We start from the raw sequence: 23,768 nt of genomic DNA, 5'->3' as shown, positions 1-23,768 counted from the left end.
ATGTAGAATGACTGCACTCATTTATGGGGATATAAAAGAAACATGTATGAGACTAACACCCAAATACAGCAGAAACAAGGGCCAGGATGAATAGTCCATGGTTGGAAATCTGCCTCAAGGTTCTGGGGAAAAGGCAGCTGGGGTAGAGAAGGGACTGTTATGATGATGATGGCTGGAAGGGATCACTCTGGATGGGAGATGTATGTTGAAGGTGGGCAAAGGACAATACATGATGGCCTCTCAGTATCTGTATTGCAAATCATAATGCTCAAAAGCGTGGGGGGAGGAGAGAGGGAGATAGAGGGAAAGAGGGAGAGAGAGGGAGAGAGGGAGGGAGAGGGAGAGAGGGAGGAGGAAGGAAGAGAGGGAGAGGGGGAGAGAGAGAGAGAGCGAGACTGAGAGAAGAAAAGTTGCCTGCCACAGATGCAGGCTGGAGGTGGAGAGGTTGGAGGATATAAGAGATACTGGTAATGAGAAATATACACAGGTGGAAGGATGGGTGTTGCAACATTGTATGACAGAAACCTGATCACAAAAGCTTTGTAACTTTATGTCATAGTGAATAAAAAAAAAACCCTCTAAAAAACCCTAAAAAGATCTACAGTGTGCCTGACATTGTGCTGTGGGTATGAGAGGGATTCATTCTTGACAACAGAACAATTTCCCAAGAGGTCTTATTCTCAAATGGCAACACTCGCTCTGGCAAAGGCTCCTTAGACATACTGATTACAAGTCATCACTTTGAAGATGAAAATAGCTCTAAAGGTTATTCCTTCCATATTCCTTATTAGAATATAAAAGTCACCTTCAGTGAATCATTTCATTCTCTCCTGAGAACTTAAAAAGTACATGTAAAGAAAAATGCCCAAGAACTAGAAGCTCTATAAAGTTTACTTCAATCACCAAGTATGAGTAAAAGTTAAGCCAAGTAACTCACTTATATTTCAGTGTGTGTTTATTTGTTTTGGTCTATAAAATAGGCTTAACTTCCTAAGAAAATCTAGAACATAAAATGTACATGAAAGGCAGCCAAAATGATACATATAATTCAAGTTTAAAGAGTTCTTCACATTTTGTTTTCTTTCACAATTATTTATATAGTCCTAGATTTCCTTAGCATTAGATATATAATCCTCAGCTAGCCATGGTGAGTATGTCTATTGACCCCAGAAATGCTGCGACCATCAAATTAGATCAAAATGCTTGTACACCTTTCTTTCAACCTGAAGAAAATTATCTTCATAGAATGCCTACCTCTGAGTTTGAGGCGCAAATGCTGAAGCAGCATGGGATGTACTGACTAAAAATTCTCAGAAAAGGATTTGTTAAGAATTACAGAGAGAACACCTAAGTGATTTGAACTCTGGCAACCAAAGTTGCTAGCTAATGAAACCCACACCACAATGAATCACTCATCTTATGTGTCAGAGAGAAACCAAGTAGGATCAGCAGATCAAAGCTTGAAAGAATAGTAAGCCTGGTATTGATTTCCATGTCTATTATTTCCTTGTGAAATTTTTCTTGTAAAATAATGCTTTTGTTTCTGCTAGCCTAGCCTTAATGACTGGTAGGCCAGATTTGACGTTATTGCCCCCCATTTGAAGTTTCTCTGGTCCAATGGAAGTGCCATCAAATCTCAGTCTCCAAGGTTTAGTAGGATAACATACTGAGCTACTCATCAATAAAAAGGCTTAGTTCAAAGTATTATTTCCTTCACTCATAATTGCAAATAACTTTTACCCTTTATTGTATTCCATTATACAATTTCACAGAGTACCATGGTTATTTTAAGCAATAACAAAGCAAGTGGAATCAATGATTTGATCTCTACTTCTCAGTATTGTAGATTTACCTTAAAAAGTATAAACCAAGCACAGTGGTGCTATTTTCCAGGCACTTTCAAGTTGCTTAAATATTTACACAAACATAAGCACCCTGTTTGAAAGCATGAACATTTTGGTGTCAGGAAGAAACACTCTATGTATAGCAAGTCTCCAAATCGCAGCATTTACACGTCTCTGGATATTCCTGAGAAAGGTCAGTCTTGGCATCCCTTCACACCTGCACATCCTCATACTTCAGTCGCATATCTTGGGGAACCATATCCTCTGTCACTTGATGTGCCACTAATTGCACAAAATACATGTAATGTGTTGCTTGTCCAGGGGGAATGCATTGTATCTTCCTGCAATATCTAAAAAGAGAGAAATATGCATATTTACCATGAAGTTAAAGTACCATTGCCCCCCAAAGTATGTGTATATGAATCACAGGCACTTTTCAATTTATCACTGACATTTAGCTATTCAAAAATGACACAAAGCAGAAAGAGCAAAGATAAACATTACCTACTTAAGTCTTCAAAGCTGTGTTACAAGGGCGGCATAGCAAAAAAGCAAAAAAGATCGGGTTACTCATGAAGATAAAGAAAAGATTGTAAAATGCACAGTTCAGCAAAAAGTGAGAGGTAATGAAGCATTTTAAAATATATAATAAGCGCTCTCAAAAGGCCTCTGGTTATATGTTTATGGATCATCTTCAACAGTGATTTTCAGGATCACTCACGGGTTTTTTCAAACATGTAGTGCCCACTCTCCTTTCCCTTGAGACACTGGGAACTAATACTACACAAAGTTAAATGTCTTTATGACTGGATTTTTGAAAGCTATCCTGTAATTTATAATTGCATAAGTAGCTGATCCTATAGAACTCCCTGGAAATAAAGAATTGTATAAATGTAAAATATAAATATAATTTTATATCCCAGAAGTATATAAATGTACATATTTATTCTGTACAAAACTTTTACTATCCATTTTGTATGATTTAAAACAAGATATTTTCTTTCTTCTTTTTTGGATTTTGGGCCATACCTTGCAATGCTCAGGGCTTACGCCTAGCTCGGCAGTCAAGGAATCACTCCTGGCAGGGTTCAGGGGACCATCTGTGGTGCTGGTGATCGAACCTGGTTTTCCACATGCAAAGCAAGGCAAGCACCCTATGCAATGTACTATCAATCTCTCTAGCTCCAGGAAAGGAGACCTTATGTTTACATAGGATGGGATGTAAACTTTCGTACACCAAACACTACTACAAGTTCCGATTTAGTCCTCAAAGCATCCAACTTATATAGTAAGCCTGCAGATTGGTCTAGTGTGGCACTAACAGTTGTATCATTGATGTTGCTATAAAAAATCCTACATAAATTCCAAAGGACAGATTTCCTCTTACATAAATCAATATCATGTTACTAATCTGAAAACAAAGTTGAAGTTTAAGAGATGACTCATTGTGGGCTGAAGAAATAGTACACGGATACCTCTATGGTGCTTGCCTTGCATGTAGTTACCCCCACTTTGAATCTCCAGCATCACTATGGTTCCCTTGAGCACAGCTGGGAGTTGTTCTTGAGCATAGAGCCAGGAATAACCCTTGTGAATCACTTGATGGTTCACAAGAAAAAATAAAAAGAAGAATAAAAAGGACACATGACCAGGTTATCATTGTGAAAAAGACAGATGGTCCCATGGCCACCATCAACTCGTTCTAACAAAAACATCTGCAATGAATAGATTGAAGATACTAAAAATATCCTTCTCAAAAGTCAAATGCTTGGTACCAGGAACAGGGCCTTAGTAATAGAGCGTGTGCCAAGCATATGCAAGACCCTAAGTTCCATCTCCGATCCCACATCCTGCACCCTTGCACATCTGCACATAGCTCTGGTATCCCGAAGTACCACTGGGAGTATTGCCTCTTCCAAATCCAAATATAGTAAAATAAACTCAGAAGGTAAAAACCAAACTTTTACAGAGGGACTGCATATTTTGACATACTGTAACAGAGAACACTGCAAAGGACTGACAGATATCAAGACCACAGCTTTTTTTGTCAAGTAATCATTTAATATACCCCACATAATAATTCCTACTTCAGCATGAAGTTACATGCCATCTTTTTTTTGGGGGGGAGTGGGAAGGGCACACCTGGCAGTGCTCAGAGCATCCTCCTTGCTCTGTGCTGAGGATTCACTCCTGGCAGGCTCAGGTGACCATGTGGAATTCTGGGAATAGAACCTTGGCTGTGTGCAAGGCAAGTGCTTTACTTACTGTACTATCTCTCCAGCCCATTTTGTTATCTTTTGTATTTTTCTATTCTGCTTGGGAAAATGAAGGATCTCAAAGTGTTATTACTAAAAAATAGTGGTTCTGTGAGTCTAATAGGAAGTATCAGTTAATAAAAACTCCCTATAAGGTTGACAGTTGCCTTAAGGAAGGTGCACTGAGATGTAAAACAACTTGAGATAACATGGTTAGCTATGGATATGCAAAAATAAGGGTCTAAAATATGGGTCTCTACAAGTAAACACAATAGCCACCATTCAGGGCAGTTTAATAGAGAGACCTATGGGAAGCAGGACAGCTGACTTATAAAATTCATGTTTCAGGGAGAACAAGAGTCTTATACAATGACTTCTCTCAACATCCTGATCATAGCAATAGCAGTACATTGAATAATTTGCTTTCTATTTGAATAATTTAAGAGTTCAAGGCTAGGTCATGCAAATTAAATAACTGTAATATTGTAAACATTGGCTTAAAACAATGTGTATAATTGTTTTATGTCTCTTAGGAAGGAAGACTTTTTCTTCCCCCTGGGTTTGTTTTCTTTTTAACAGTTCATGAGGAACAGAAATCCATAAACCAGGCAGTCTAGTAACAAACTGTGCACACCATTTGGGAAACAAGTTGACCTTAGCCGAGTGGGGGAAAAAAGGTGCCCTGCTCTCTCCTGTACTCATGGGGTGAATGTGAAATACAGGCATGAATAGATATGGGATGGTTCTCTACCTCCCGGTTCCTAATCATCCTGCTGCTCAGGGAAGGAGACCCAAAAAAGGGCCTCTGGACGTAGAGACATGAAGAAGGGATGTCTCAGAATTGTTGGCACTCACTTCTCAGAGGGCTAACTTGAGTAAAGATGGCTAAAAAGAAAAAAGCCTGGCTCCAGGCATTTCAACCCAACAACCTTGAATTGGAGATCGGCTATGTAAAGAGAGTGAACGGGGGGGGGGGGGGGAGGGGGCTGGAGCGATAGAACAGCAGGTAGGGCGTTTGCCTTGCACGCGGCCGACCCGGGTTCGATTCCCAGAATCCCATATGGTCCCCTGAGCACCGCCAGGAGTAATTCCTGAGTGTATGAGCCAGGAGTAACCCCTGTACATCGCCAGGTGTGACCCAAAAAGTGAAAAAAAAAAAGAGAGCGAACAGATGATTGAATTCTGGCTAACCAAGAAGTCTTCATATTGAGAAGATGACAAATAGTGGGAAAATTAGACTCTTGCTCACTCAATGGAAAAGTGAGCTAAATGTATGTTTATTTTCATAGTTCTTTTTAGCATACAAAATCAATCCAGAGGGAGGCAGGACTCATTTATTATCAATGAGTGTCTGTTTTTCTAAGATTATTTTCTTCTTTCCATCATTATGTGTAATTATGGTTGGCCTATTTTTTAAATTGAACCACCATGAAATACACAATATGAAGTTACAAGTTCATGATTAGGTTTCAGTCCTACAATGTTCCAACACCACTATACATTTCCCACCACCAATGTCCCCAGTTTCCTCCCCTGCCACTGCCCCACTCAGCCTGACTCTAAGACAGGCACTTTCCTTTTCTCTTTCTCTTTCTTTTCTCTTGCCTTCCTTTGGTGCATTATGGTTTGCAATTCGGATACTAAAAGGTTAACCTGCATATCCCGTTACCTCCTTTCAGCACTCAGTTCTTGTCCAGAATGATAATTTCCAACTATTATTGTTATACTGGTTCCTTTTCTATCCGAATTGTGATTGACTTATTTGTAAGTACACCCTTTGTATGTCGGTCTGACCAGCCTGTGCCTTTGAGCATTCCCAGAAATGCTGAGATTAGGAGAAATGAGGTTCTCTGTCTAGAACCTGTATGAAGAATGTATTCTCTAAAGGCATGCAGGTTTTCTATGTTTCTTTTCAAGAATTTTAATTTCTTATCGACTGGGAATTTGAAGAGTTTCTGAAGCAAATATTTTTTTCCTCGGGTATTTTCATCAGTAAGAAAATGAAGGATACTTTTACAATAAACTTAACAAATCCAGTCACATGAGGAACCAGGCCTTCATGCTGTAACTTTTCACTTTTCCCAATGTGAAAGGCTCTAGTAGAAGCCCCTTGAAAAGATGCCTCATCTAAATTCCCATTTCAAAAGCCCTTCTGCCCCTCAGTTCTAGAACTGGCCTAGACACCTCTGCCTCACCAATTGGCCCCCTTACTCCCTTCCTGGGATAAATTTAATTTATTATATGTACCTTTTAAAACCATTACATGATTGGCTTAAAATTTGATTTATCTAAATTATTTTGTATATTTCTAATCTTTTGTGATTGGCTTACAATACTTAATATATAATTTACTCTCTCCCCAGAATTGACTATATCTCTCTGCTCTCCCCCTCCTAGAAAGCAGAAGCTTTCTGATTAAAGCAAACCTTATTAATGCTAGATAGGGGCAGGAGAGATTGTACAGCAGGCAGGGTGCTTGCCTTACATCCCTGGGACCCCCAGGTTTGATCCCTGGGACCCTATATATTGTCCCTTGAGTCCTGCTAGAACTGATCCTGAGTGCAGAGCCCGAAGAAAGCCCTGAGCACAGCCAAGTGTGGCCTAAAAGCCAACTTTTAAAAATGCTCTTTCTTTGGAGGCCTTCACCGTTTCATTTTGAACAGTGTACTATTTCCCTTTAATAAACTTGCTCTTTTCTTGCTTACAGTGTCTCTCTCTTGGTAAATTCTTTTATTGCTCCACAGCTCAGACCAGTTTGGCCTATGTTCAAGAATCTCCTCCTCTCCTTTCACAAAGGGATTAAGATGTTAAAATACCTAAGTGACAAGCTTGACAAGCATGTAGTTGAGGCATGTAGTTATAAATCCATATTACAGAATCCCCAACAGAGGAATGGAGTTTACCAGGATAATCCAGGAGTAATCTTTTCTGAACTGGAGTGATAGTACAGCGGGTAGGGAGATTGCCTTGTACGTGGCTGACCTGGGTTCGATTCTTCCGCCCCTCTCGGAGAGCCCGGCAAGCTACAAGAGTATCCTGCCTGCATGGCAGAGCCTGGCAAGCTATCCGTGGGGTATTTGATATGCCAAAAACAGTAACAACGAGTCGCACAATGGAGACGTTACTGGTGCCTGCTTGAGCAAATCGATGAACAACAGGGACAACAGTGCTATAGTGCTAATCTCATTTTCTAAAGGTAAGTAGGTATATAATAGTCCAAACTCTTTCATTATTCCATAATCTGATATGTAAGTGGTGAACAGGCCCTTGGTCATTTTATTTCTCTGTCTACGTTATACTAAATTAGTTGTAATTGTCAGAAATATTAGATGGCAGATAAAAACACTAAGCAGTTTTGTGAGAATAGTTTTGTGGGTTGTCTGGATATTAAGATAATTCCTATACTTTGGAAATTCACCTGAAAGACTGTTTCCAGGTTCTTATAGTTAAGCTAGGGAGATTGATTTAGGGGCCTGACTACTACTAGGGTCAACTACTGATTTCTCTAGAAGCCTTTTGGAGAGACTCTACCCATGTTTACAGCAGGTCTTTGACACTTTCTAATCACTTATAACAGCACTATGGCCAAAATAACAAAATGGCTTCATACCAATAACTGCTTTGGCAATTGCTTTGGATAATTGCTTCAAATTCAATTTGCATTAAGTCATTTAAAAGACTAAAGATAATATAAGCAAACTTTCAAATACCGACAGTAATTGTAAAGTACTGTTATTTCCAATGTATACAGTTTGCTAATATAAGGACCTGAGATCATGTTTTCCTTTTCAACTCCCTTTCAACCTACTTACCTGCTCATGGATAATGTCAGATAATTCTTTCACCATATCTCTGAAATTTGACTTCAGTCCTTCATGATACTCAATTTGATCCTCTTTGATTAACCGCTCATTTAGTTCCAGGGCAATACTACATGCTTGTATGAACTTTCTGTGGATGAAGAGCAAAGGTTTGTTACTAAGTTGCCAGAGGTTTTGCTAGCGATTTGATATTTACATGAAGTCTGGCTTGCCAAGAAGAAGAAAGGTTAAAGTCCTCTATTTTCTTAGTGAGCCTTTGCTTATGCCACCTTTGAAATCTGAAATAGGTATGCCTTCCTTTTCCGTCTTTCCCCTCCAGTCCCTTCCCTTCAAAACCTGGCTCAAAACATATACCATATTGGTGTGGGCGGAGGGGGGTGGCACTAAAGGGAGAGAGCTTATTGAGCTGAACGCATGCTCTGCATGCAGGAGGCCTGGTTGAATCCCTGGCACCACATGGTCTCCTGAGCACCAAGCTGGGAGTATCCTCTGAGCACCAACATGTGTGTCCCCAAAAGCAAAAAAAAAAAAAAATAAAGCCCCCCTAGTCCCCAAACATACACCATTTCAAAAACCCATTTTCACAGTTACTTGAGATTAGTGACTAAAGTTGTGCTAATATTAACTTACATCTGTAAATAGTCATTTATTAAAAGTAATTGATTAGGGTCTTATTATGTATTTAGAATAGTACTGGGTCCTGGGCATGTTTTTTGCAGGGTAATAGTGGGGGAAGAGCTGATGAGCTATTCGAGTTGATAACAGCATTGTTCCGCCCTCTCATGGGTTTAGATTTAAAATCTATAATTAGAGTCTCAGGAGACAAAGTACCTCACTGCTCATTTGTGCTATAAACTTGTTATAGCAACAGGTTCTTTAGTGCATTTCAGAATTAATACATGCTGCCAAATGAATGACTCCTGGCTGGTCTGTAACCTGGAACAACTGATAGCATGCAAACAGGAAAATGAAAGAAAATAAACAGGAAACGATGCAGTATATAAGTTACCACCTTTCTCCTGAGTTGATTTTACACAGCTATCTCTCTGGTTTTAAATGAAAATTCTTACTTTTTTGTTTTAGGGCCACACCCAATTGTGCTCAGGGTTTACTCTTGGTCAGGGATCACTTCTGGTGGATGGGGGGGATCATATGGGGTTCTGGGGATTAAACCCAGTTTGCTGTGTGCAAGGCAAGTGCCTTAGCCATCTACTATCTCTCCAGCCCCTTGTTGGAAACTCTTTGTATCTACTAAACAGATTATTCCTAACACAAAACCATTCAGACATACCTTAGTATACAGGGATGCCCACTATACACCAGGTACGGTATGTTCTAGATAAGAAAAATCCAAGTGGAAGGACACAGAATAGGAGCAATTCTAGCTAACCCTTCCAGCTCCACTTTTATTCCTTCCCTAATTGGTCTGAAATGCTATAAACACAGGGTCAATCGGGCACAGGAGGAAATGACATGATGAATGTAGGCTTGTGTTTGTATAATAATATCCAAAGAAAGTTGTTATGTTGTATTTCATGGGTTACTAGGATATTGTTGATATCTATCACGAAGGGGAACAAATGGTTATTATGTAAATAATAATTTAAATGCTATAAAAGAGAACAGAGAAGATACTTTTTTGAGGGATACTATTTGGTGGATATTTTGATTTATTTTAAGGTGAAAATGGAAGAAGACAGTGGCGCTCTGCTGTGAAAACTGAAAAACACTTACCTGAACATGTCTTTCAACTCATTTACTTTTTTAGGTGGATACTTGCTGGCTTGACTATCATTTAAAAAAGCCCTCGCATATGCCAATGGTCCAGCATTGACCTTAAATGAAGAGAAGGAAAATGGAGCTATCAGGATGTAATAAAAAAGCAATGCTTGCATTTCTCTCTTTTTCTAAAAACTACAAATACATAAAAAATCTTATCTGAGGAACATATTTATGATTCTTACGCAAAGCTCAACATGAAAATGATTAACTAAAGGCAAATAATCAAGGTGATATTCTAGTATATTCGTTAATGATTTCTGGTATGTAAATAGAGGGCTTGGCTACAGATAGCAGGGTTTTTGCTGAGGTCCTCTGACAAAACGCAAACTTTACAGAAATGGAACATCATTTCTTTATTTAATAAAAAAATAAAGCAGAGGGTTTTGTATGTAGTAAGCATAGAGCATAGGACAATGTGTCCTGCTTTGTACCCCATGTGAAAGCAAGAGGAACATCAACAATAATTTAATACATGTTTGGCAGCTATTGTACCTGTACTGAAACACAGCCCTGCAATTTCAGTTGGAGCTGAATCATGTCCACGTCAGCTGAAGAGCAAAGCTTTTGCAGTTCTGCTGTTCGGTCTTTGATTTCATCAGTAGCAACATCAATTGGCTTCAAATTAATCTGCTGTTCATAGCTTATAGGGATCCTCTTCTTCACATAAGGAAAGGAATTTGAAGCTAGGGAAATATTAAGATTAATTTACTGTCTTTAAAAACCATTTATTGAGTCCTTTAAATCCTTTGTATTTAATCCTCTGCAGGCTGTCTTTAGGTACCATATGGCACCTTCTTGCTTCAGGATTGAGGGAAAAACTATTGCTGGGACACCTCTGAGCAGTCATGAGTTACATATGGGAGAAATGTGGTTGATAACAGAACCATATTTGTGCAAACCAATGGCTGAGCAGCAGAATGAATAAATGATTGCAATTTCAGTTACACTCTACTGCTGGCCAGCTGCTACTTGTGTGTATCTCAAAGAGCCATGCCAAACAACTTATTCAGAGTACTACTTACTAGTCAAGATTGTACGACGTTTGCACTGCTCTTCTATGCAGCCTTGCTTTTTGCCTGATAATGTATAAGGAGCCTCAAACACGAATCTGTTGATATTGTGGTTTCTTTCAAACTCGGTTTTTCTTTCTGTAAGTTCTTTATCATCAAAGTAGGGCTTCACATATGTCACTTGGATATGAGCATATTTGGGGTCAAGCTCTTTGGCATTTACCTGTGAAAGATGGAAGTCTTGTGAATGATTTAATCAAGAGGTAAAGAGGATACAGATATGCTATGGACTCCTTTGAGATCAGCTGTGGAAGACCACCATTTTGGTAGTGTTTCCAATTGAATAAATACCTGGAAAATATCTGTACCCAACTCTATTTTCAAGGACAATTTTTTTCTGATTATAAATAAGCTACTTAGAGACCTATTTAGAGATCTTAAATAGGAGAAACATAAAAGCAGTAGGACACCACTCAGCATGATCATTATTCACAGTTTTACGTATGTTATTTGCACAAAAAATGACTCAGTGGAGGTCACAATCAACAGTTTTATAATCTGATTCATTAAAAATATATTAACATGGGGGTAAGGAGACCAGGTGGTTGTAGGGTTCAAATCTGAGTTTCCTGCATGCCTCAGGATCCAGTGATCTTTTATGAAATTACCCCTTAATAATACATATATCAGAAAGGTTCATTCTTGGGAGTGGAGTGATAGTACAGTGGGTAGGGGGCTTGCCTTGCATGCAGCCAACCCAGGTTTGATCCCTGGCATCCCATCTGGTCCCCTAAGCACCAATAGAAGTGATTCCTGAGTGTAGAGCCAGGAGTAACTCCTGAGCATCACAGGGTGTGGCTCAAATATTAAAAATAGTAATAATTCTTCTGTCCCACAAAGAATATGGAGAAAGGGAGACAAACATTCAATGTAGAGGAATACTGCCCCACAATCCTATAGATGGTATGCAACTGACTGCCAGAACACAAGTGGAAGGAGATCTAGGAATAAAGTGTGTACAGATAAAGCACAGAGAAAAGATACAGAGGTAAAGAATGTATTGGTTAAAATATTATTCCATAACAAGGTGGGGCATTTTCCACCATTACTGTGAAATAACTGCATAAAGCCAAAACACACATAGGTCTCTTTAATAGAGTTAATCAAGACACATGGGAAATTGAGGCGAGAAGAACTACAGCAAGATGAATATTTTGTAAAACAGGGAACCAAATGAGTCCAGAATCTTGTGGTTTCCTTTTAGGACCTTAGACTGGAGCCCTAGTCTATAAATGATTGAAAATATTCCTGATCACTAAAATAGTTTGAACCAGAGGACATCAGATTAGGTCAAGGTAGATTGACTCATCAAATTAAAAAATTAGAGACCACTATTTCTAATCAGAAAGGTGCAGACAAGGGAGCCGTGGTCCTTGTTGTGGCATATGAGCACCATCCCAACACACCCATGATTGCAGATATATAATCCTCTGGCTGAAGAGACTTCCACTGTATTTAAAGGATTGGTACCTTTCTACATATCCTTTTCTCTTTCTTTCTCTTCTTAGAAGCTAGAGAGAAAATAACAGAATATTTAAGAGTAACTGTATACATGAAAGGACTTAGGAAAATACCCTGTATTCCCAGGGAAAGACAGTCTTAGAAGAGACCAGATACAACCTTAAGTTTAAGCCTTCAGCTTATCCTTGACACAGAAACAATATATGACAATGTCAAAAAAACAGAACCACAAAATCCCAATAACAGATAAAAAACCAATCCTCAGCCCCAGAAAGTCCTAGGAAAGGGGGAGAAACTGATTTCCTGAGTGACTACATTATTATGTTAAAACAGCCAGTTTATCTTTGAATTTTTTAAGTTGAGGCATCATAGTTTATGATTTAAAAGGGTGGATCATTAGTAAGAGTGCCTGCCTTGCAAACATGAAGCCATGGGTGCCATCCCTGGCGCAGCCCACATGCACTGAATGGGATCCTGGTGGCTTGACTTTCTGGGACCCCTAGCACCCCAAAAGAACATGCTATCTTTGGCACACAGTCAGGTTTATGTGTAAGCATCACTAATTAAAGGTGTGTGACCCTTAAAACTAAAAAGATAGGTGAGAACTGTAGGTAGGAATGCAACTCCTGGAAAACACAGCAACCCAATGAGTGAGATCCCTAGAGAGCAAGCAAGTGAGCACAACCAAGCATGTGTGACACTAGTCATTGTAACAACAAAACCAACAAAGAAAAAGACAGGAAAGGAAGGAAAAGAGGTCTGAATATGGACTTGGGGAGAGGAGTGTAATATGAATCCAATACCACTGAACCACGCACCTGAAAGTAGGTAACCAATAAATTTTATGTGTTCTATACCACAATTAAAAACTATCGCTCTAAATTATCATCATTAAGTTGGCTTTCAATGGATGAAACATGGTATGATGTCTTTGTCCAATCCCTCATTAATAGACTTTCAGGCTGGTGCCCAACAATTTAGCCATTGCAAATAAAGCTCAGAGGACCATGCTTATACTTAAAACCATATAAAGTTATCCACATAGAATGACTGCACTCATTTTTGGGATATAGAAAAACTTACTAAGAGATTAATACACAAGAACAGTAAACCAAGGTCCAGAAGAATTTTTCCACAGTTGGAAGCTTGTCACAAGTGTGGGGGGGCAGTTAGGATAGAGAAGGGGCAACTATGACAATAATAGTTGGAAATGATCACTCTGGACAAGAACCGAGTGCTGAAATTAGGTAAAAAGATATATGTGATAACCTTTCAGTACCTGTATTGCAAAACTTAATGCCCAAAAGGAAAGAGAGAGAGAAAGAAGGAAAGTGGCAGCCACAGAGGCAGGTGACAGGGTGGAAGGAAGCAAAACGGAGGCATTGGTCATTGGAAATATACACTGGTGGAGGGATCGGTGTTGGAACATTTTATGACTGAAAACCAATCACGAATAACTTTGTAACTATCTCATAGTGATTCAATTTAAAAACTAAAAAATAACTCAGTAAAATCATATGAAGTTATTCCAATGTATTCTTTATAATAGAGTCCTAGAAGAGAGCTCACTCAAAATATTTACATGGTTTTAAAGGGTTTTGATGTATTTTACCAAACTACCCTACTTGCATTTCCACTTGCAGTATTTGACACTGTAATGGTGGGTTTTCTTTTTTCCATATTTTGGGGTCGACATACCTGACAGCGTTTAAGAGCTACTCTCAGTACTGTGCTCAGGGGTCATTTGTGGCAGTGTTTGGAGGAAACATTAGCAGTTGGAATTGAACCTGGAGTCTTGAATGCAAAGCACTTGCTCAACTCTGAGCTGTTTTCTCCAGCCCATTAATTAATGGGTTAATTAATGACTTCATTAATCTTGTATGGAAAAATGGATCATGGGAAAGCACAAATCTTCTTCTTCTTCTTTTTTTTTTTTGCTTTTTGGGTCACACCTGGCGATGCACAGGGGTTAATCTTGGCTCTGCACTCAGGAATTACCCCTGGCGGTGCTCAGGGGACCATATGGAATGCTGGGAATCAAACCCGGGTCGGCCACGTGCAAGGCAAACACCCTACCTGCTGTGCTATCGCTCCAGCCCCGAAAGCACAAATCTTCTATTCCAGAGATATAAAATCATAATAGTCATGAAATAAGTCCTGAAAAGTCTAAATTCCATGTTAAGAAGTTAAATTACACCCCGGAGGGGCATGAGTGAGACCCCTCCCCTCCCCAAGGGACCCAGCCCTGGCAGCTGAAAAGCTCCAGAACTCAAACTCCATCATGCTCACGGCCACTCTCCACATGCTCAGGCAGAGCCCCGCCTATGAGTGAATCTACAGAAAATCCAGGTATGCGGGAATTTGTGACAGAGAATTCTGGGTTCAACGGAACCAGGGATTCTCCATCCATGTCCCTGTGCTTCTGGCAACTCAGCAGTCACGCCCATAGGCCACCTCTGGCTGGCTCCAGATAATCTTGTCATTGGCCACCATCCAGAGCTGCACACCCTTCTCTCCCAGAAGGGAGCATAACACGACACATGCCATAACCATGCCACAGGACCACATGCCAGGCTGTTTCATTTGAGGCACCCCAGAGGGATGCAGGTGAGACCCCTCCCTGCCCCAAGGGACCCAGCGCTGGCAGCCTAAAACCTCCAGAACTCAACCTCCACCATGCTCATGGCCACTCTCCACATGCTCGGGCTGAACCTCACCCACGAGTGAACCTATTTCTGGACTGCATGGCCATGACATCTCATACCTCACACCACCCATACTCCAAGAGTACCGCACCACATATGATGGGGTTTAAAGTAAGAGGCAACCAATCTTAGAGGGAAATATTTTTACAGATATATACATATATATATATACATACATATGTATGTGGATATATATATGCACACAAGTTTCAACCTTTAACAACATGATAGTGATCTCTTATAGAAGGGCTTAATTATCCCTGGGTGAAATACAATAATTTTCACACTCTTTCCTCTAAGGAAACTTTTTTGCAACATTTGAAGCAGTTTTTCATAACAAACAATACAAAATAAATTATTTTGGTTCCGTCTTGAGGCAGGGGTTGTGGTTCAGGATAGAAACATCTAAAAATATGGTGGTGGGAAGGTGTAATGGTGGTGGGATTGGCATTCCAATATTAAATGTAATAAAATATAGTGAACTACTTTATAAAACAAAAAAAAATTTTAAAAAGAAGTTAAACTACAGAACTCAAACTTCAGAGCTGTCCCTTTTGGAAACTCCATCTTTGCGGCTCTTCTCCTCTTTCCTACAGCAGTCATATGAACTCCAAACAAAATCCAGTGTCCCCTTTCAATAGTCATCCAACTAAATTTCATTTGCACCCAAAGTGTTGGTAGCTTCGTTAATCAATATAATTTGACTTGTACCTGGAGTGTGTATAATACCAGGTTCGAGCCCTGACACTCCATATGGTCCTGTGAACTCAGGAGTGATGCCTGAGTCAAGAACCAAAGTAAGACCTGAGTACTGCTGGGAGTGGCCCCCAAACAAAAATGTACCTTTGCAATTCATGATAGGTAATCCTTCTTTGTACTTAATGTAGAGAAACAAATAAATCCAAGAAATAGTTCCTGTATATGAGGTCACACAGGGGCAAGAATATTTCTTAGCATGTGAGTGTGGATGGGGGGTCTAGAAATTAAATCCAGGGCCTGATACATCCAAAGCATGTGCTCTATCACCGAGTCACTTCCCTGTCCTTAGCATCTTTTAATTCTCCAAATCTATTCCACTTTAATAAAAAGTGAAAAATCTAAAAATACATCTGGAGACACCTTCGCTTTCTTTCCCCTCTCAATAAAATGGTAGGCTTCTGGGTCAGAAGAAGAATATTTGAAGAATATTTGCCTCAAAAGATATGGTTTAGAGTTGAATCCCAGGTGCTACCACATGTGTCAACCATAATTTTGGCCATTCTGCTGTCTGTGATCCCTGGTGCCACAAGCAATTTCCAGCTGCATCACAGCCAGGTGTCTGAGCACAAACGAAGGGTACAATCCATGACAAACACCAAAGTGACCCCATGGTGAGCATCATGAGAGCCACAATTAAAGGAGTACAACCCCTGGAGCTGGAGCGATAGCACAGCAGGTAGGGCCTTTGCCTTGCACGCGGCTGACCTGGGTTTGATTCCCAGCATCCCATATGGTCCCCTGAACACTGCCAGGAGTAATTCCTGAGTGCAGAGCCAGGAGTAACCCCTGTGCATTGCCAGGTGTGACCCAAAAAGCAAAAAAGCAAAGGAGTACAACCCCTGACGAACATGTGTACAAGCATCACAACTAGAGGTGTACAACTTTTAATGACATAACCAGTGTGCAAACACCACAGTCTGATGTGTAATATCCAGCAAGCAACATGGCTAAAAACGTAAAAGCCCCACAGGCAGGTCAGTGTGAGGCCCCCAGTAATCATAACAATTAAACAACAGTGAGAGGAAAGGAGCAGTAAAAATTAAACCAAATATAACAATAATCATAAGCTAGATTTCTCCAGAGAGAATCCAGGAGAAAGGTGAGGTTAAGATCTAGAAAAAAATAAAGAGATGAAGTTAAAAGACTGGAGAGATAGTTTGCTGCACTAAATGCAGGCTTTGTACTCAAGAGCTCTGGGTTTGATCCCTGCCACCACATGGTTCCCCCAAGCACTGCCAGGACAAGGCGTTAGAACCAAGCAAGGAGTAGCCACTGAGCACCAGCAGGTGTAGGCCAAAAATTTAAAAAAGTGGAGGGATCAAGTTTGTTATCTAATTTACAAAAGTTAATCATGCATATAGTAAATCACTCAAACAATATATAAAGTAGATACGAAAAGTGAAACAAAGTGTCCCTGTGTTAAGACTTTAGTTTTTCCACTTGGGGATAACCATGTTTAACAATTTTTTTTTTTTTTGCTTTTTGGGTCACACCCGGCGATGCACAGGGGTCAGTCCTGGCTCATGCACTCAGGAATTACTCCTGGCGGTGCTCGGGGGACCATATGGGTGCTGGAATTCGAACCCGGGTCAACTGTGTGCAAGGCAAACGCCCTACCCACTGTGCTGTCACTCCAGCCCCATGTTTAACAATGTTATACATGTGATTCCAGGAAGTGCTTAAGCACACATCAATGCTTATACTTCTGATATTCTTTTTTTTTCTTTTTTCTTTTTGGGTCATGCCCGGCGATGCACAGGGGTCACTCCTGGCTCATGCACTCAGGAATCACCCCTGGCGGTGCTCAGGTGACCATATGGGATGCTGGAATTCGAACCCGGGTCGGCCGCGTGGAAGGCAAACGCCCTACCTGCTGTGCTATCACTCCAGCCCCTACTTCTGATATTCTTACTTATATGAATATCAATGTTTGTAGAAACGTAATCATATCGTCCATACTTTGGTAGATCTCACCTTTTCTTTCACCAATCAATCTTGGGTTGGTAATATATTTTGGGCACTTGCCTTGCATACAGCCAACCCAGGATTGATCCCTGGTATGTCTATGGTCCCCTGAGCAATGGTGGGAATGATTCCTGAATACAGAGCCAGAAGTCACCCTGCAAGCATCTCAGGGTGTAGCCAAAAAGCAAAAGAAAAACCTATCTGGTTATGCTCAGATAAACTGTTACCAATCTCTTTCTCTCTCTCTCTCTTTTCAGTACTGTGGTTACTGTTCTCTGTTATGTGAATAATCCCACCATTTCTGCAGCCACAGAGGAAATGATGTTCTCCAATTTATGTTATATTAACTTTGCACCTTTTATTCTTGGTGCCAAATGTTGAGCCCAGAGTCTTTTACATGTGAGGCATGAATATAAATATATCCCTGTGTGGGAAACCAATCTACATCCTTGCCCAAAGCACTTGCGTTTCTTAGGGGTTATCACCAGTGGTGGGCTGGAGCGATAGCACAGCGGTAGGGCATTCGCCTTTCATGCAGCCGACCTGTGTTCGATTCCTCCGCCCCTCTCGGGGAGCCCGGCAACCTACAGAGAGTATCGCGCCCGCGCAGCAGAGCCTGGCAAGCTACCTGTGGCGTATTCGATATGCCAAAAACAGTAAAAACAAGTCTCACAATGAGAGACATTACTGGTGCCTGCTCGAACAAATTGATGAGCAACAGGATGACAGTGACAGTGACCACCAGTGGTGCAGGGCAGGGGCACTACCAGCAATGCCTGGCCTGGCAATGTGGGACAGACAGTGTTCAGGCCACCGTGACCACACCCAGTGGTGTTCAGATAAGTCATGTGGTACAGGGGAGCCAGCTCAGGGCCTCACACACAAAATATATTCTACTACATGAGCTACCTCTCTGGCCCCTCACCAAAGTACCTTTTGGCCCCCTCACCAAATTATCTTTACACATATGTTTCCGTGTGTGCACATCTACAAGATAAAACTATTCCATCTGAAATCCTCATCCCAAACACAAAAGATTAATATTGAAAATTATTGCCAAACCCCTCTTCAGACTGCGCCCTAAAGCACATCTTGTTCCCTGGCAAGGTAAAGGGTGTTTTTAATTTTCACTATCACACATTAGGAAAGAAATAAGTGCTTGAAAAGTAGCCACTGCCTCTGCTGCCTGCTGCCTACGGGGAATGGCTATTTCCCGTAGGCTACACTGTGCATAGGAACTGTCAAACTCCACAGGTTAGAAGAGATCAGGGAATTGTCCATTGTTTGACAAAGCTGGCACTCCCTTTAACTTCCCACATACGTCAACAGTGAGTGAGGCAGCAAAGCTAAGACCATCTATGTGAGTGTCAGCCAACAACATTGTGTGTCTTCTTCTCTTTTTTCTTGAGTTTTACTGAGGCACCATGATTTACAATACTGTGACTAAGAGAGTTTCACGCATTCAATGTTCCAACCCCCCTCTCACCACCAGTGTCAGCAGCCCCCATCCCAAATCACCTCCCACATTCTCACCTTCCCCCACTCTCACCCCACCACTTCATGGGAAGATCCCCCCAAACATGAAAACATTCATTTCAAAAGATCTCCTTATACCTATGCTCTCTGCAGTACTGAAGTACAACAGCAAGGACACGGAAACAACCCAGACATCTAACGACAGATGGATTGGAAAAGATGAAAGCGTCTTCTGTTCTTTCAATTTCACAAAAGAAAAAGGCAGTAAAACTGACGCAAAAGGAGGATAGTGGTTTTGCCAAGTATGAATGCATTTTGAATCCACCAGCCCATCTATACTATAATGTTTAAGATGCATGTTCAAAATATAAACCATCTCCCAGAGATACAGGGAAGCCTACAAAGTGAAAAAGGAAAGAATTTCATGACAAGTCCTGAAGAATCCTCCATTGCCAAGGGCTTTGCACCCCCTCGTGTGCTCTACTAGCTGCTGGATGCTTCGTATACTGCCATGCACATCACAACCAGTCACTCCTGAAATATTGCCATGGGCCCATATTGCCATGGGCCTATAGATCCTAAGCTGAGTCTGTCCTGCCTACCTTAGAAATAAGCTCTGAAGGCCGGAGCATATGACTAGCCTATGGGAGAGTATGGTTTAATCCCTGGCACCACATGGTCCCTAGCCACTACCAGGAATAGCTGGAAGAGCATGTGCTTAGCAGTGCAAAACCCTGAACTTGATCCCTGGCAATGTCTACCCTGAGCATCACTGGGTGTAGTCCTGGTAGTTTCTGAGCACTGCAGATGTAATCTTCATTAAAAAAACCATTTTCATCCTGGCTCTACCATGGGGACTAAGGTTGTCTGTCAGGCATTCCATTCCTATGGTGCTTTCCTGAAAATCTATATATAGAGAACCAGGTACTAACTGGAAAGAGCATCTCTTGCTGGGACCTTTATTACTCTTGTGTTACAGGTCCTGGAGGGACACAGCACCTGCAAAGCAAGGCCCAAGACCCATCTTGCAGTAATGGAGTCTCTGAGCCAAGGGCCCTGCGGAACAAACTTGTGTCCCCCACGCGGTCTTAACCACATATTAGAAAGGAGAATCCTGGTGCACAATAGCATTCTCAACAACAACCAGAAGCCAGAGAGATGGCTCAAAGGGCTGAGCACAGCCTTTGCATGTGGGAAATCCATGTTTGATCCCAATACTGCATGGTCCCTTGAGCCCCAACAAGAGTAACCCCTGGGCACTGATTCAGCAGTCATCCACTGTGCATAGCTAAATGCGCCAGAAAAATAAAGAGCTAAAAATAAACCAAAAATGAATCTGGAGAGATAGTAGTGGGTAAGGCACTTGGCCTTGCATGCAGCTGACACAGGTTTGATCCCCAGCACCCCATATGGTCCCCTGAGCACCCCCAGGAGTTATCCCTGTGCACAGTGCCAGGAGTAAGACCTGAGCATTTCCAAGTGTAACCCCAAAACAACAAGAAAACATATCAACAACAGATGTTATATAAATATCCACTATCATCGTGAGTCCTTTAAATATGTGAGCAACTAGTCACTTTCCATATATTAACTAAATTAATTCATATAAAAACTCCATGCGGAGGACACTGCTCTTATCTCCATTTTAATAATGTGAAGAAATGGGGCACAGAGAGGCTAAGTAATTCTCCCATGCTCACACAGCTAGCAAGTGGCAGAGAATGGTGATATGATTCCTGCTGAATCTGATTCCAAAGCCTTTGTCCTGCTTTCTTTTTCTGGAGAGGATCAATTTCCATGATTCTCCTCTACTGGCTAAAAAGGGTGGTGAAGCGGTGGGGGAATTCAAGAGTTATGTACCTTGTTTGGAACTCACAAATTCAGAGGTCAAAGTGCATAGGGTATATTACCTTGTCTGAATCCTGAATTATTTTGACATTGTCTGTACCAAATTTTTCACCATAAAGTTTAACAAGTCTCAGGGAGATCTCTGAGAGGCCAGTAAGCTTCGGCTCCTTATAGATGTACTCCTTGCCATCTTCTTCTTCAAAAAAGGACTGTTATAAAGGCAAAGATAATAATCAATATCACTATTAAAGCATTGAAAGAAGCACATCATTAAAAAATCTAAATACATGATAAACTTTCAGTTTCTGTATTTGCGAACCACAATGCCCAAAAGCATGGGGAAGTGCCTGCCATAGAGGCTGACTGGGCGGGGAGGAAAACTGGGGACATTGGTGCTGGGCGATGTATGCTGGTGGAGGGATGGGTGTTGGAATGCTGGTGGAGGGATGGGTGTTGGAAGTATGACTAAAATCCAATGATGAACAGCTTTGCAATGATCTATTTCATGGTGATTCAATTAAAAAAATTGAAATCTAAATAATAAGCAGTAATATACTTGAAATACATGTGGGGGCTCAGGAAGCACTGGGACTCCATGGGTGATTCTTGGCTAAACAGGACATTGGTTCGATGCAAGGGACTGAGGATGTGATGCTGCTTGGGACTTGCAGTGCCAGGAATACCTCAGCCATGCTGGTTGGTGCTGGGTGTTGAAATACATTTGAAATAATAGTACTATGAGCCATGTGCAGTCATTCCCCCTTTTCATTTTGATCTTATAAGAAATTTGGTCAGGCCAACATTTTGCTGGCCTAAAGATTTCCATGGTGGATTTTTCTCATTCCATGTGGACTTAACTAGTTTCTCACTCAAAAGCTTTGAGAGCCAGAGATTAAATAGACACCTGAAGAAACTCCACAGAAAAGGAAACTCAAGAGGATATTCAAATCATCTGTGCTGCACTGTGAACTAATGGATTTAGATCTGGGCACCAGGGGACCTTTACCCACCTTCCTTTACCTGTTGCGACCTTACTAGGGAAGAGAGTGCTTTTCTGCTATGCTATCAGAACACTAACAATCAACTTGGGGAACCAGTGATTTCTGCTATGGTAGCCTTATAATTCAAAGTGAGTGTTTCAAAGGCACAATTTTATGGACTATAGCATACTTACTTGGCCATAAAAGGCAACTCTGAAGAAAGTGCCTAGCAGCCTTTTCTTTGTGTGCATAACCTCTAGAATTTTTGTGTATGCTCCATGAAGAGTTCTGTAAACTTGAGTCAGTTTCTGAAAAGCGAGAACATGTAAATTAGTTTTGGATTTGGGATACTCAATGTTTAAGGGTAGTGCCCAGGGAAAAAAGCAACATTATTTCCTATTAAAAATAATTTGGTGATGGAGGCTGAGAGAGAGCTTAGAGGGCCCAATTTTAGGATTCTCATGTGGGAGCCCCAAATTTGATCCCTGGCCCCTTATGTACCTTCAATCATCACTAGGAGTTAATATTCCAGCACTGATCTTAGGGCCACAAGGTATGGCTCCCCACCAAAAACAAACCAACAAAAAAACCAAAGAGGTTCACTGGTTTCATTCACACTCCCATCTCTCACTGTAATAACTAGACAGAAGTCCTCAACAAGTTTAAGCCTGCGAAATGAGCTTAAAATAGTCAAATAATTCTAAATATGATGCTTCATTTCATTCATCTCTTAATTATCTTACATATGAGTGTATATATATATGTATATTCCCAAATAGTGTATTATCAGCCATTTTCAATAAGTATTCATTCTTTGAAGTGAAAGTACAAAAGCTTTGCTTGTGCCTTTAGGTAGAGATGAAAATAAACAATGTCTGCAAAAACATTCAGTGCAATTAGAAAATGCAGATATAAAAATAACTGTTGGTATCCACAGTGAAAACTGCTTTTATACAAGTTCATAGGTGTTTTCAAGAATATAACCTCTTCACACCAATAAGAAGGGGGTACATTCTGCAAAAAAAATATCAAGAATGTTAAATGACAACCTACACAATGGGTAAAATATTTACAAATCACAGGCTAGATAATAAATTTCATATAAAAAAGAACTTTATGATTCAATAACAAAAAGAATTTCATTTATATACTATCTTAGAAAATTCTAAAGAATCTACAAAACAACTTCTGGAAAAAATAGATTTGTATATTAAAGCAGCAGCTTACAAAAATCGATACCAAAAATTCCATGGCTTTCTATATACAAATAATGAAAGAGAAGAAAGACAGTAGAAAAACAATCCTGTTCAGAATCATGCCTCAGAAAATCAAGTACCTCAGAATTAGTTTAGCTTAAGACATGAAGGACCTATACAAAGAAAACCACAAAATACTACTTCAAGAAATAAAAGAGGACACTAAGAAATGGAAACACATGCCCTGCTCATGGGTTGGGAAGATTAGCATTGTCAAAATGGCAATACTCCCCAAAGCACTATACAGGTCCCTATGAAGATACCTATGACATTTTTCTAAGAAATAGATCAAACACTCTTGAATTTATATGGGACAATAAACCACCACGATTAGCTAAAGCAATTCTTGGGAAAAAGAAGATGGATGGCATCACAATATCAAACTATACTACAAAGCAGAAAAAAGAGAAAATCGATGATCAATGGCATGATGATGATGATGATCTCTTTCTAACGCCAGGCATGAAAGTCATATCAAAATGGATTAAAGACCTCAATATCAGACACAAACCCTTAAGATACATAGAGAAAAATGTTGGAAGAACT

General features: G+C 40.5%; 1 protein-coding gene across 2 annotated transcripts in view; it reads right to left on the bottom strand.

The window, feature by feature from the left end:
* Window positions 1-451: 451 nt before the first annotated feature.
* DOCK11 (dedicator of cytokinesis 11) overlaps window positions 452-23,768 on the bottom strand; it is a 265,037-nt gene continuing 241,720 nt past the window's right edge. For both annotated transcript variants that reach the window (XM_055120824.1, XM_055120825.1), the window contains 7 exons: window positions 22,161-22,274; window positions 21,049-21,195; window positions 10,725-10,935; window positions 10,195-10,385; window positions 9,655-9,755; window positions 7,912-8,050; window positions 452-2,194 (listed from right to left, as the gene is read on the bottom strand). In XM_055120824.1, the coding sequence (XP_054976799.1) occupies window positions 2,072-2,194; window positions 7,912-8,050; window positions 9,655-9,755; window positions 10,195-10,385; window positions 10,725-10,935; window positions 21,049-21,195; window positions 22,161-22,274 (1,026 nt within the window). In that variant the 3' untranslated portion in view covers window positions 452-2,071. The remainder of the gene's footprint in view (window positions 2,195-7,911; window positions 8,051-9,654; window positions 9,756-10,194; window positions 10,386-10,724; window positions 10,936-21,048; window positions 21,196-22,160; window positions 22,275-23,768) is intronic.

This window comes from Sorex araneus, chromosome X (assembly GCF_027595985.1).
Source record: "Sorex araneus isolate mSorAra2 chromosome X, mSorAra2.pri, whole genome shotgun sequence".
Lineage (NCBI taxonomy): Eukaryota > Metazoa > Chordata > Mammalia > Eulipotyphla > Soricidae > Sorex > Sorex araneus.
Note: the sequence above shows the minus strand (reverse complement) of the source record. Positions and strands in the feature narration are given on the sequence as shown.